General features: G+C 25.0%; 1 protein-coding gene across 1 annotated transcript in view; it reads left to right on the top strand.

Moving 5' to 3' along the window:
- LOC111613122 (dedicator of cytokinesis protein 4-like) overlaps positions 1-14,130 on the top strand; it is a 135,120-nt gene that overhangs the window by 63,542 nt on the left and 57,448 nt on the right. The window contains exons 15-19 of the mRNA XM_023354445.1: positions 2,582-2,640; positions 6,245-6,393; positions 7,635-7,720; positions 10,446-10,463; positions 11,984-12,085. Of these exons, the coding sequence (XP_023210213.1) occupies positions 2,582-2,640; positions 6,245-6,393; positions 7,635-7,720; positions 10,446-10,463; positions 11,984-12,085 (414 nt within the window). The remainder of the gene's footprint in view (positions 1-2,581; positions 2,641-6,244; positions 6,394-7,634; positions 7,721-10,445; positions 10,464-11,983; positions 12,086-14,130) is intronic.

The raw sequence follows: 14,130 nt of genomic DNA, 5'->3' as shown, positions 1-14,130 counted from the left end.
ATGTTAAGCCTAACAAAGACTATTGTATCGTTAAAAATTATTTTTTTATTTTGTACAAACAAAATAAATATATTTAAAAATATAAAAATAATAATAAATTATACTTCAGAAGTTAATTTAGTATCAAAAACGTAAAATATTTGAGTAACCCAAGACATAGCCAAAGATTGAAGCGCCACAGCACTGGTGAAAATTTAAATTTGCCGACTGGAAATCTTTCGGATGATTGACGTTTCGGATGATTGACTTTCGGAAAATTGACGCTCTACTGTATTAAATTTAGCAAGAGATGGTGCCTAATGCCTGCTTCCAGTGCATTTAATAGTAGTAGTAACACAGTGAGATATAATCTAGTAATTGTTTGGCTTTTATATATAACTATCAGATTTAAGATTTTTATATTTAAACTAAACAACTTATGACACTGAAATTTGGCATATGCAGAGAAGACACATCACAGGATTTTTCATAATCATCAAATTCAAGGAATGCAACTACATACAGTATAATTACTATCAAAAAGGCAGCAGAAAATTGTAGTTTTATGCATGTATGCTTGTTAAAAAAGCACATTTCATCACATATTAAAGAGTAAAATGTAATGTAAATGTGTGAAATATTTAAAAAGTTTCATGAGTTGTCTGGTTGAACTATGAAGGTTTAAGCAGGATAAAATAAAAAGTTTATTTATGGTTATGTTTAATCCACTGGAAATGTAATGGACTTACATTTTTAATGTACTAAATATAAATTATTATTTATATTAAGATTTTTAAAGTTTTATCTATACTTATTTAATTTTATCTGTTTACTTTTTTGCTGTCTGAAATAGGGAACATTTAAGTTCAGTGTAAGTTAAATTGATATAATTTTATTTAGAGCATGATATGATAGATTTGTATTTAAAATAACTTTATAAATTAAGTTTTTACTGCATTAATTATATTTTTACTACAAAAATATCAAAAATATTATTAAATTATTATCTAAAACTTTAAAATAGTATTCTCTTTATAGAATTTATATTTATAAACACATTAAAGTAAAAAAATTGGTACTTTAAGTATTGAGTGTATGCCATTTATCAATTTTATAAAATGATTGACAAATGAATAAAAATGTTGTAAAGGCATGATTAATAAGTAAAATAGTACTGAATGAAATTATCAATTTTTGTCTATTTTCATTCATTTTAAAATAAGATATTTTGAAATATAGCAAATATCTATAAAAATTGTGTGATTTATATTTATTATTATCTTTTTTTAAGCTTTGAAGATAGTACTTTAGATTTTTTAAAATCTCATAAAACTTTTTGTTTTAAAATATTTGTTTTTATCATAAAGCAACACTATCAAAGACACTAAATAGATTCTCATATTCACTTCTTGGAAGAGAGAATTTCCAAACATCAAGCATCTATTCTTTCTATTTGTAAAAATTTACATTGTAAAATGATAGCTATATTAAGTATTAGAATGAAATTAAATTAGAATGATTAATCCAAATGCTATGGTAATTGAATCATTCCATCCTATATTTAACTTCATTTAATTTAATAAAAGTAAACTTTTTATATATAAATTTAAATTGGACTATTAATTTATTTGAATCCTTTGAATTATTTGTGTAATTTCACTAGGAATTCTTAATTTTATAAAATACTCTTAAGAGAATAATTATATTGGAATTCCATTTCCAGATTAATAGCATACATTTTGAAAATTAGGAACATAATTAACAAGAATAGTTAAAAAATATATAATTTCAATACTAACATTATCATAATGTAAATTCTTTGATGGCTAACTTAAACCATAGATACTATGTATCTTCCAATTCTTTAAATTTCTTAGAATATTAAGTTAATAATGATTTTAAATTATAAAGAATTTGATAAAGTTTGAAGAACAAATATGATCTTCTGAAATCAAATTTACATTAAGAAACTGAGAAACTTATAGTAAATTTTTTGTGAGTGTTTTAAAATTTCATTAATTTTTATGCTTATATTTATACACAAATATTTTCAGTATAAATAAATCAGAAAAATATGTAGTTTCATTGAAGTATCTGTTCAGAATAAAACTTTGTGCTACATTTACATGCACTATTAATTGCAAATGAAATTAAATTAATAATCAAATACTGAATAGAGAAGTTTTCTGCTTGCCTCCAAATTTTATAACAAGTTTTCCTTTGGCCTTACTATATACAGTTGTTCTTTTCAAATGTTTTTTATGTAATCTGCTTGGCCAGAACTTAATTTTAATTATTTATTTTTAGTTTTGAAGTTATGATAAATGAANTATAATATATATATAATTATATTATAATGTAATAAGTTTAATATATAATATAAATTATATATTAAAATGAATTATTTAATTATGGCTTCTACTTACAATTTCAAGGTAATGCTAACTGTAACATTTAATCTAATGTTGAATAACTACACAGGTTGAGTCCCTAGATATAACCTTATATACTTTGTTTACAAATTTCCTAGCCTTTTTTTCTTTTATTGGCATATGTTTAAAAAATTTATTTATTATATATATTTTATTTATTTGCATTTTAGATATGGAGACATGAGAGTTTTAATGGGATTTCAAATTTTATCGATGTGGGGAAATTTAGGTAAGTTCAAAATATTTCATTGCTTCTTTCTAATTATTTGATGTTTAATCAAAAATTTTTATACGTTAGGGGTATTAAAGTAGTAATTTTATTACTATTACTTTATTAGAGTTACAGCTTTAGTATTTTATTTACTATGTTATAAATTATTACTTCAATAATACACTGTTATTTATAGAAATTATAACACTAAGATGAACACATCAGCTTATCTGGAAGTTTGAATTGTGAGTACATATAGGGAAGGAAAATTACTACACCAGAGCCCGTTTGCAAAATTCCTGTGTTAGCCATTTCCACTCAACCATCCTGGTCTAGGTATAAATATGGACAACACAATCTGCGTGTCTACAGTTGTATCACTCAAATTTTTAATGTGTTCTGTTATAATGACTGACTGTGTCACAATGTAACAAGAGACATCTATTCATACAGCTGTTGAACTTAAAGAAAGACAGATTGTGAGACTTCAGAAAGGTAGCTTATCCTTCTATGTTATTGCCACTTGTGTTGGAATAAATGCAAATGTAATGCTGAAAATTGTTAGCAGAAATGAACCAAATTTCAACGCATAATAAAAATTATAGTTGAATAATGTTTTATAGCTATATGAAAATTTGGGCAACAAAAATTAATGCAATTTAATTTATATAAGTATTATACAAATTTTCTATGTATGGAATTTATTATGTTTTGATATTACATATGTACTCAGGAAAATTCAAAACATTATGTCAAATTACAGTAGTCTCTACAATCCAACACTCTGCAGAGTGGCACACATGAAATCTTTGTGTTACTACATGTTGATGTATGGTGTGATACTGTCAGTTACTAGTTTGTTGTTACATATGGTCAACAAAACAATCACAGTTATTAATACAACAAACTAACCCATGACCAAGTGTTTTGTTTTTGTACTATACAGTGCATACATACATATAAAATCCAGTAATATGATAATCTGCTGTAATTCAACACTTGCTGGTCTCATATATCAGATTACAGTACTCTATTGTATATTAATTTTTATGCAAATTTTAATTATAAAAATATTTATATTCATTATTCCATATTATGATATAAGTAAGTAAATGTTTTTTAATGAACTGAATTCATTAGCTTTTGAGCTTTACATTGTTATTTGTTTAAATGAAGAGGACACTTCACAGGAATATGATGATATCAAATGGAAAAATTGTACAGTAGAGCATCGATTATCCGACCCTCGATTAACCGTCACATCGGTTAACCGACCATTCTAGTCGGCAAATTTCAAATTGCCGCTAGTGATGTAGCATTACAATATTTGGCTATGTCTTGGCTATTTTAATATTATTTTTGTTAAATTTTTGCATGTTTTAGCTGACATCAACGGCTCGACCATTGAAGGGAGGCCAATATTTAAACGAGACTTAATTTTCTAATTATGAGTGATTGTTTGTTTTGTGAGCAATAAAATAATTTAAAAATAACTTTTAACGAAACAATAGCGACGATTATTATTTTAAAAATTTGTTAGGCTAAACATTGATGAAAATTCAACACGAAGTTGGTTAATAGTGATATACTAATAAACTAATTACATGGGATATACTAATATCCCAATATACTATACTAATAATGTATTTTTTCCCTTCTTTTTGGTTATCCAATTTTTTCAGTTATCCGACCAACCTGAGTCCGCAATTGAGTCGGATAATCGATGCTCTACTGTATTTTTAAAAATAGTGATGTTTTAAGACTCAAAGTAACTTAGTTTTAATACTACATAATTTTTTTCATTGTAGATTTAAATCTAATAATAAAAAATTATATCTAAGATTGCATCTAAAAGTTCTTTATAGTGAAGCTATACTGCTAATTGATTTTATTATATAATATATACATACTGTTTTATCCTTAATATAATGACACTGGATTTTGACATATAATTTGAATATCATTTGTTTCGTTTAGGACAGTCTCTCATTATATACTCTCAACAATTTAGTTTATCCCACAGATTCTTATATGGTTCCTATTAGCATTCTCAAGTTATCAGTCTAACATTTTATACTTATGTCCTGAAACCAATTTATAACAATGAAATTAGAATGACATATGTTAGATGGTAGAGGCCTTTCCCAAAATATTGCCACATAATGTTGATAGTACATAATTGTCCAGGAAGTCTAGATAAAGCCTAGCCTTTATGGTTTTCCAAAATAACTAATGTACTCAAGCCAAACTTTGAAAAGCAGTCTCATACTATTATTCTGTCTCCATTAAACTTCATCATTGGAATGATACATTTCAGAAGATACTTCTTTTTCAACATCCACCATAACCAGGAATGGCCATCAGATTGATGGATTGTGTAGTCATCTATCTAAAGCACAATTTTCTATTGGTATATGCTATGCTTCTCAAACTATTCCAATTTAGCATATTGTATTAGTCAACGAAATTGACAATTTGTACAAGCTGTAAAATGTTAGTGATCCATATCATACACTTTATTGGTAACATTAGTCCCAATAGACTCAGAGATTCTGTATTATTTCAAATAAAACAATCATTTAAAGTATGCAGTTTTCTGTCATGTTCTGTTAATTTCAGAGATGTACTGGACACTGCAGATTGGTCTCTTTCCAATTCCATTTGTATATCAATATCAGAAACTATTAACTGGGATTTTTAATGCTACTGAAATGTCATATATGGAACAATTGCTTATTTGGCACTTCATTATCAATCCATGTTGGAACTCTGTTGTTGTGTACCATGGCTGAAAATGGAAGTTGTTTCAGACCCCAATGAGCATTTTGATGGTAGTCCGTGATATTCTCTTTGTATAGGATCTCATTTACTATCTATAGAAATGTCTGGATATTCATGATAGAGCTGTTTGCTGTAGCCACAGATTCAAATGATTTGATATATCCTCCTAAAATGACAAATTTTACATTTTTCTTATGCCATCAGTAATTCTAGGACATGTAGGCACTAAAATTGTATGATTATATAACTTATATGATTTTTAGTGCCTAGTGATCAAGTGCTTCCTTACAAGAATAAAAAGTAATGCAGATAGAATTTATATTTTAAACTTTCTTTGACAAAAATAATAAATATTTTAACTTTATTCTCTTACAATTTTTATATCTTAAAAATTTAACAATGCAGAAAAATATAATCAAAAGGATAAAGATTTTAATAAAAGTTTTGATACACACTTATCTTAAATAACAACAAAACTTTGAGATATTTGCAGTTAATATAATAATTCAGAACAAATAATAAAACAAAAAATACTTGAATATCAATAAACAGGCAGTTAAAATTTTATAAATCTTTATACCTATATTGGCTAATTTCTTCTATGAATTCATTAAATAGAAAGAGAATAAAACAATTATTTCATAGAGCTAAAACAAAAATATGTTGTTAAAGTTATACCAAATGAATTTACATAATCTTAACAGATAAATTCTTCATTCATGTGATGATTTAAATATGTTTATTTTTGTAAATTATTATATAATGATTCAACTAGTATATTAAAAATAATTCATAAAATGATACAGTAAATATACTTATGTTAATAATACTTAAATTACAGGTGATCGTAAAATACATTTCATTCCTGCAATGGTTGGTCCATTTCTCGAAGTTACCCTTGTTCCAGAGACTGAATTGAGAAAAGCAACACTTCCGATTTTCTTTGACATGATGGATAGTGAACAAAGAGCTCACGGAAACTTTAAACAGGTTAAAAAAAAAATTATATTTAATTTAATTAAAAAAGTATACAGTTTTTCAACATAATCAAAGTATGCAGTTTGAAATGAGGGAATGATGCTCAGTTTTTCCATTAGGAAGTATTTAGCCATATTTTAATAGGAGTTTCCAAACCAAGATAAGATTTTGCAATTTTGTGTTGTCTGTTCTTTTATAACATGTTTCATATGTTCATCTTTCTTGTCACAAATGACTCTATTAATATCAATAAAAAAACAAGTATGATATACTAAAAGTTTAAATAATTTAAATATATAATATGATAAAAACATTTTTTACTTTCACATGTTCTTTGAAGCATGTTTGGAATGTTCTAGATGTGATTCAAGAAAGATGCTTTGGTTTAGATCCTAGTTATCAGCTAGTATTTTGTTAAATTTTAATTAAAAGAATAAGTGAGGAATGAACATACAACACAATATTGCAAAATTTTATTTTGGCATAGGAACTTTTGTTGACATATGGTAAAGTTAAGATTTCCTTTGCTGATTTTCAAAGCACTGTAGTTGATTAGAAAATATGATGTTAATCAGAGAAGTTAGACATTTTAATAATAATATAAATTGCTTTTAGTTTGGTTAATTAACAAAATTATGAGAGAAATGAATTAATGAAGGAATTACAACTTTTTCTCTTGCATGAAATTTTTTGTTTATATGTAGTGATTAGATACATGAACATTTTCCATTAATTTAAATTTATATATTTCTCTTGTAAAACTATTAAAAATTTAAATTTTTTATTGTTCTAGTTTGTTCTATAAATTAGTTATTAAATACTACTATTAGTGCAAAATTAACTGTTACACTAAATTGAGGTTATTACATTTAGATATATATGATACTATTATTCAGTATATTGTAGAAATTATGTAACTTGAAGATTGCTGATAAGGTTGAAAACATTTGTTTTAATTAGATAGTTGCTAACTTACTGAACATTTTTATTGCTTTCATTTATTAATTTAATTAGAATTTCATTATATTTTATTTTTAACTTTTAAGAAAATATATACTGTACTATAAATGAAAGAATTAGAATTATATATTAACTTAATTGTCAATTACAAAAGAAATATTTTATTATTATTAATTTAATTTTTTTTAATTACTTTTATAGCAAATAAAATGAAGAAAATAATGTTACTGTAAAGTTTACTGACATACATTAAAACTTTAAATTGTGTCAGTTACTGACTGTTATTGTTACAGGTTGAATCTGAATTAATTGATAAACTGGACATATTGGTTAGTGAAAATAAAGGAGATGATGAATATCGACAATTATTTAATACTATGTAAGTAAAAGTTGTTAAAAAACACATTTGTAAAAGTTACTTTATACTATTTTAATCTCAAATAAATATGTTACCATTATTTGAAAAACTAATCTTAACTTATAAGGTATTTACAGTTTTTAGTAATGTTTAGAAGTTTAGCTGTTTTAAATTCACTGAATTTATTGACAGTTTTTTCTGAAATTATGGTATAGTATAATATATATATGTAGTAGAATATTATATTTAATCTTGATTTTGTTTGTACATTTTTTATTAATAGTTAGTCATTGATGATTGTTTTGCAGCAAAAACTGCCTTGTTTTATTCATGTCCCTCAAGACACTAAATGTGTATTTACACATTTCATTTTCTGCTCTGAGGAACAATGACGAATAAGGAAATGTATGTTAAAATTCTTAGAATAAAGCTTCATGAAGTCATCTGTGAAAAATGTCTAGAACACAATAATATGAAGTGGTTTCTTCATCACAGTATCACTAGACTACACTTTACCTATATTGTGTAGCCAACTTTTATACACTTGGAACTGAGGTCCTGTTTTATACCCCATATTTGATGGACTTAGTGCCATGTGGTTTCTTTTTGTTTTCTTAACTGAAGAAAGCTCTAAAAGACAAAATATGTCACATCTAATATGGAGGAATGCCAAGCCACAGTTTGATATCTGTCCAAAAATGGATTTTAAAAAGCATTTGATACATAGTTATGGAGATGGCAGACTATTTTAAACATGAGAAATACATAGATATAGATTGATAACAATAAATAAATAATATAGTTGATAACAATAAATAAAAATCTAGCATTATGCAGTGAATTAAATAATTAGACCTTACAACAAAAAAAAGCAGACACACACACACACACACACACACACACAGATAGATATATATATACATACAACTATTAGATTATGATTAAAACCACTAATAATAATAATAGTCATATATAATAAGAGTGCTTCATTTTGTTCTGACCTGTGAATCAAATTTTGTTTTCAGTAAATTTTGAAGAATATTTCAAGACATTACTAATCAAAAGATAAATGGCTAATTAAAATTTATTTTATGTTTGGATATTAACCTGCAATCTTATGAAGTAGCAGCAATTTTCTGCACCTAATATTTTTTCAGGAGCATTTTTCTCCAAATTAAGTTAGTTAACTGTGTGCCTCATGCTACATGCTATTCCTCTTACTACATAAAAATTTTACTGGAAAGCATTTTTTCTCTGCTTATCACAGACCCTCAAAAAACTGCTGCAGGAAATTGCTGCTTAAGCATGTGATTACATACAATTTTTTTGCTATTGTCAAACATTCACATGCATAAGGTGGCAATTTTTCCCTCTTGTTAAGATAGTCTATCATGATTGCTGCAAGAGGTAGGCATTATGTCATGGATGTTTGTCAGCTATTCATGACATATTAACATGCATGGTCTACAAATCACTAAGACCATCATATTTGTCTCCATAAGATAGTCAAAGGCATTATAACCTTTAACAATTTAAATGTTTTTATAGCTTTAGAGAATGCATGAAAAATACAGAAAAAATTATTTTCTAGTCATCCTATCATTTATTTCCAGCTGAATTCATTTGACATTAGCCCAGGCTATTGCAAAGTTTCAAGGGCTCCCAACCTGTCAAGGACATTGTTCTGTAAACAAAACAATGTCCTTTTCTTCTAGAACCTTTTAAATTAATTATTAAAATATTTATTTATTTATAATTACAGTAGAGCGTCGATTTTCCGAATCAATTGGGGACTGGGGTAGTCCGGATAACTGATATTTCGGATAACTGATTTACGTACGAAAAAATAGTTTAACGTATCGGATGTCGAAATTTTTATCTGTTGCGTGTCGCTTCGCGTTGAATTTTTGTCGATGTTAAGCCTAACAAAGACTATTGTATCGTTAAAAATTATTTTTTTTATTTTGTACAAACAAAATAAATATATTTAAAAATATAAAAATAATAATAAATTATACTTCAGAAGTTAATTTAGTATCAAAAACGTAAAATATTTGAGTAACCCAAGACATAGCCAAAGATTGAAGCGCCACAGCACTGGTGAAAATTTAAATTTGCCGACTGGAAATCTTTCGGATGATTGACGTTTCGGATGATTGACTTTCGGAAAATTGACGCTCTACTGTATTAAATTTAGCAAGAGATGGTGCCTAATGCCTGCTTCCAGTGCATTTAATAGTAGTAGTAACACAGTGAGATATAATCTAGTAATTGTTTGGCTTTTATATATAACTATCAGATTTAAGATTTTTATATTTAAACTAAACAACTTATGACACTGAAATTTGGCATATGCAGAGAAGACACATCACAGGATTTTTCATAATCATCAAATTCAAGGAATGCAACTACATACAGTATAATTACTATCAAAAAGGCAGCAGAAAATTGTAGTTTTATGCATGTATGCTTGTTAAAAAAGCACATTTCATCACATATTAAAGAGTAAAATGTAATGTAAATGTGTGAAATATTTAAAAAGTTTCATGAGTTGTCTGGTTGAACTATGAAGGTTTAAGCAGGATAAAATAAAAAGTTTATTTATGGTTATGTTTAATCCACTGGAAATGTAATGGACTTACATTTTTAATGTACTAAATATAAATTATTATTTATATTAAGATTTTTAAAGTTTTATCTATACTTATTTAATTTTATCTGTTTACTTTTTTGCTGTCTGAAATAGGGAACATTTAAGTTCAGTGTAAGTTAAATTGATATAATTTTATTTAGAGCATGATATGATAGATTTGTATTTAAAATAACTTTATAAATTAAGTTTTTACTGCATTAATTATATTTTTACTACAAAAATATCAAAAATATTATTAAATTATTATCTAAAACTTTAAAATAGTATTCTCTTTATAGAATTTATATTTATAAACACATTAAAGTAAAAAAATTGGTACTTTAAGTATTGAGTGTATGCCATTTATCAATTTTATAAAATGATTGACAAATGAATAAAAATGTTGTAAAGGCATGATTAATAAGTAAAATAGTACTGAATGAAATTATCAATTTTTGTCTATTTTCATTCATTTTAAAATAAGATATTTTGAAATATAGCAAATATCTATAAAAATTGTGTGATTTATATTTATTATTATCTTTTTTTAAGCTTTGAAGATAGTACTTTAGATTTTTTAAAATCTCATAAAACTTTTTGTTTTAAAATATTTGTTTTTATCATAAAGCAACACTATCAAAGACACTAAATAGATTCTCATATTCACTTCTTGGAAGAGAGAATTTCCAAACATCAAGCATCTATTCTTTCTATTTGTAAAAATTTACATTGTAAAATGATAGCTATATTAAGTATTAGAATGAAATTAAATTAGAATGATTAATCCAAATGCTATGGTAATTGAATCATTCCATCCTATATTTAACTTCATTTAATTTAATAAAAGTAAACTTTTTATATATAAATTTAAATTGGACTATTAATTTATTTGAATCCTTTGAATTATTTGTGTAATTTCACTAGGAATTCTTAATTTTATAAAATACTCTTAAGAGAATAATTATATTGGAATTCCATTTCCAGATTAATAGCATACATTTTGAAAATTAGGAACATAATTAACAAGAATAGTTAAAAAATATATAATTTCAATACTAACATTATCATAATGTAAATTCTTTGATGGCTAACTTAAACCATAGATACTATGTATCTTCCAATTCTTTAAATTTCTTAGAATATTAAGTTAATAATGATTTTAAATTATAAAGAATTTGATAAAGTTTGAAGAACAAATATGATCTTCTGAAATCAAATTTACATTAAGAAACTGAGAAACTTATAGTAAATTTTTTGTGAGTGTTTTAAAATTTCATTAATTTTTATGCTTATATTTATACACAAATATTTTCAGTATAAATAAATCAGAAAAATATGTAGTTTCATTGAAGTATCTGTTCAGAATAAAACTTTGTGCTACATTTACATGCACTATTAATTGCAAATGAAATTAAATTAATAATCAAATACTGAATAGAGAAGTTTTCTGCTTGCCTCCAAATTTTATAACAAGTTTTCCTTTGGCCTTACTATATACAGTTGTTCTTTTCAAATGTTTTTTATGTAATCTGCTTGGCCAGAACTTAATTTTAATTATTTATTTTTAGTTTTGAAGTTATGATAAATGAAATTTGATATATTCTATAAGATTTTATTATAATTGATTTATTTTATATATGTATATATTTCAGTTTGTTATCAAAAGTAAAATCAAATGATCCTGTTTGGAAAGAAAATGGAATTGCGTTCATTAATTCAATAACTCGTCTTTTAGAAAGGTTGTTAGATTACAGGTAAGAAATTTTTTATTATAATTACTTAATTTAATTGAATAATCTGAATGAAATTAAAGTCATTTAATTAAATTGAATAATTTTCTACCTTCAAATTAAATAAAAATGCTTCATCATAAAACTGAAAATCTTTATGTCTTGAATCAAAGAAACAGACTTTCTCTAAAAACTTAGTCATGTAATTTTGAACTTAATATTTTTTTAAAATTAGTATTTGCATTGCAGTATTGCTAGAAAACTTATATAATTGGAAAAGTTGAAAATTCACTTATTTGTAAACTATTTATTATTTCTATAGGTATAAATTTTAAAAATCTAATAAAAGTTTAACTTTTTATTTCAGTTCATAAAGGATAAAAATATGTTAGGAAGATTATGCATTAGAACTTATGTATAATTAGCAACATGACTGTCAATGTAATATATTGTTATTTTTAACAATGTTATAAATATAGACATACCTAATGATAAATAGCTAAGGAACTTTTTTAAAAAGATTTATCCAATAAAGTGTTATATATTAGCATGTTCAAGGAGGAAACAGAACAATTCTTTATCAAAGGAAAAGCCTTATGATTTACTTTGCAACAAACAGAAAGATCAGATTTGAAGATTTGTTTTCAAACTTATGAAGAGATTTAATAAAAATATATTACATTAAAAATAGTGAATACATATTCATTTTGTAAAAATATAAGATAAATTTATTAGTAAATGAAAAGACAGCATACATTACATAGGAAATCAACATTAATTCAAAATTCAAGGGACAAAATAAATACAACTTTGAATTATCAAGTTTCCAATTATCCAAGATTTTCATATTTCTGTACAATATGTCAAATGTCACATAACTGATGTAATTTATTAAGCAAATAGAATACAGATACTATATAGAATGACATTTTTGTTAATTAAAAATTTAAAATAATAATATAAATGAGAAGGTAAATAGCACATGTCTGGTGACAACCTCGCAGGTTGCCAGATGGGTTTTATAAAAAGTAAAGCAGAATTTCTTGAAATGTAGCCCAAATTATTTTTAAAGTGGTCCAAAATGTAGTAAGTTGCTCAAATGTATTAGCCTATAGCCCTATAAATATTTCAATCTGCTACTCATAGCCACCCAATCTTGCAGTCTTGAAACCCAACTATATTTTATGAGATAAGAGGGAAAAAATGGTAGTCCATGGATAAGGTGACACACAAAAATGTGTTACTGTAAAAGCAAAGCCATATTGACTAGATTAGAGTTGTTATTGGTCTATTTTCATGGAGGCACTTCAATCTAAATGAATTAATAGGCATATCACAGTTCAGACAGAATTTTAACTTTAGAATTCATCTACTTTGAAATTCAAACTAACAGAATTCCTTAACATGTAAATCTCTATATTCTTAGCCAGGACAAAAGTACAGTTACAAACTAATGGAATTTTGAACTGAGTTTGAATTAACAAAGATTTCTTATATTTGATTTTAAAAGCTAATGTATTAGAATTTATTTGCAAATTATGTCTATGAAGTTTTTGAATTTCTTAAAGTACATATATTATTTTTAATATATAAATTCATTAAATAACAAATTTTAAGTGTTAAATATGCAGTTGTATCAAACCAATAACATTTCTATTTAAAAGAATTAGTAATTAAACTCTACATTACTATACTAATATTAAAACAATAAAATACTAATAAATGCATTGCAATTATCTGAAAAAGTTTTTGAACTCAAGATTAAATTCTGAATTAAATAAGAATAAAGGTGCTCTATTATCCTCTGAAATGTTTAATCTTATTGAACAAAGATATAAATTACGGGCAATAAAAGCTATTTAAATATCAGTTTATAATAGATTGATAATATTTTACTATTGTATTCATGCAATACTTTTCAAATATATTTTGTGTGTATTTATTAGAGATGAATTCTATCCACAAATACTCAAATACTAGAAAGTATTTGAACTCTCAACTCTCAAATATAACAAAGATAAAAAATAAATTTGAATACTTTGAATATCTCCAATATTGCACCATATGTA

Source organism: Centruroides sculpturatus, unplaced genomic scaffold (genome assembly GCF_000671375.1).
Source record: "Centruroides sculpturatus isolate CEXI.00-Female unplaced genomic scaffold, Cexi_2.0 scaffold1462, whole genome shotgun sequence".
Taxonomy (NCBI): domain Eukaryota; kingdom Metazoa; phylum Arthropoda; class Arachnida; order Scorpiones; family Buthidae; genus Centruroides; species Centruroides sculpturatus.
Note: the sequence above shows the minus strand (reverse complement) of the source record. Positions and strands in the feature narration are given on the sequence as shown.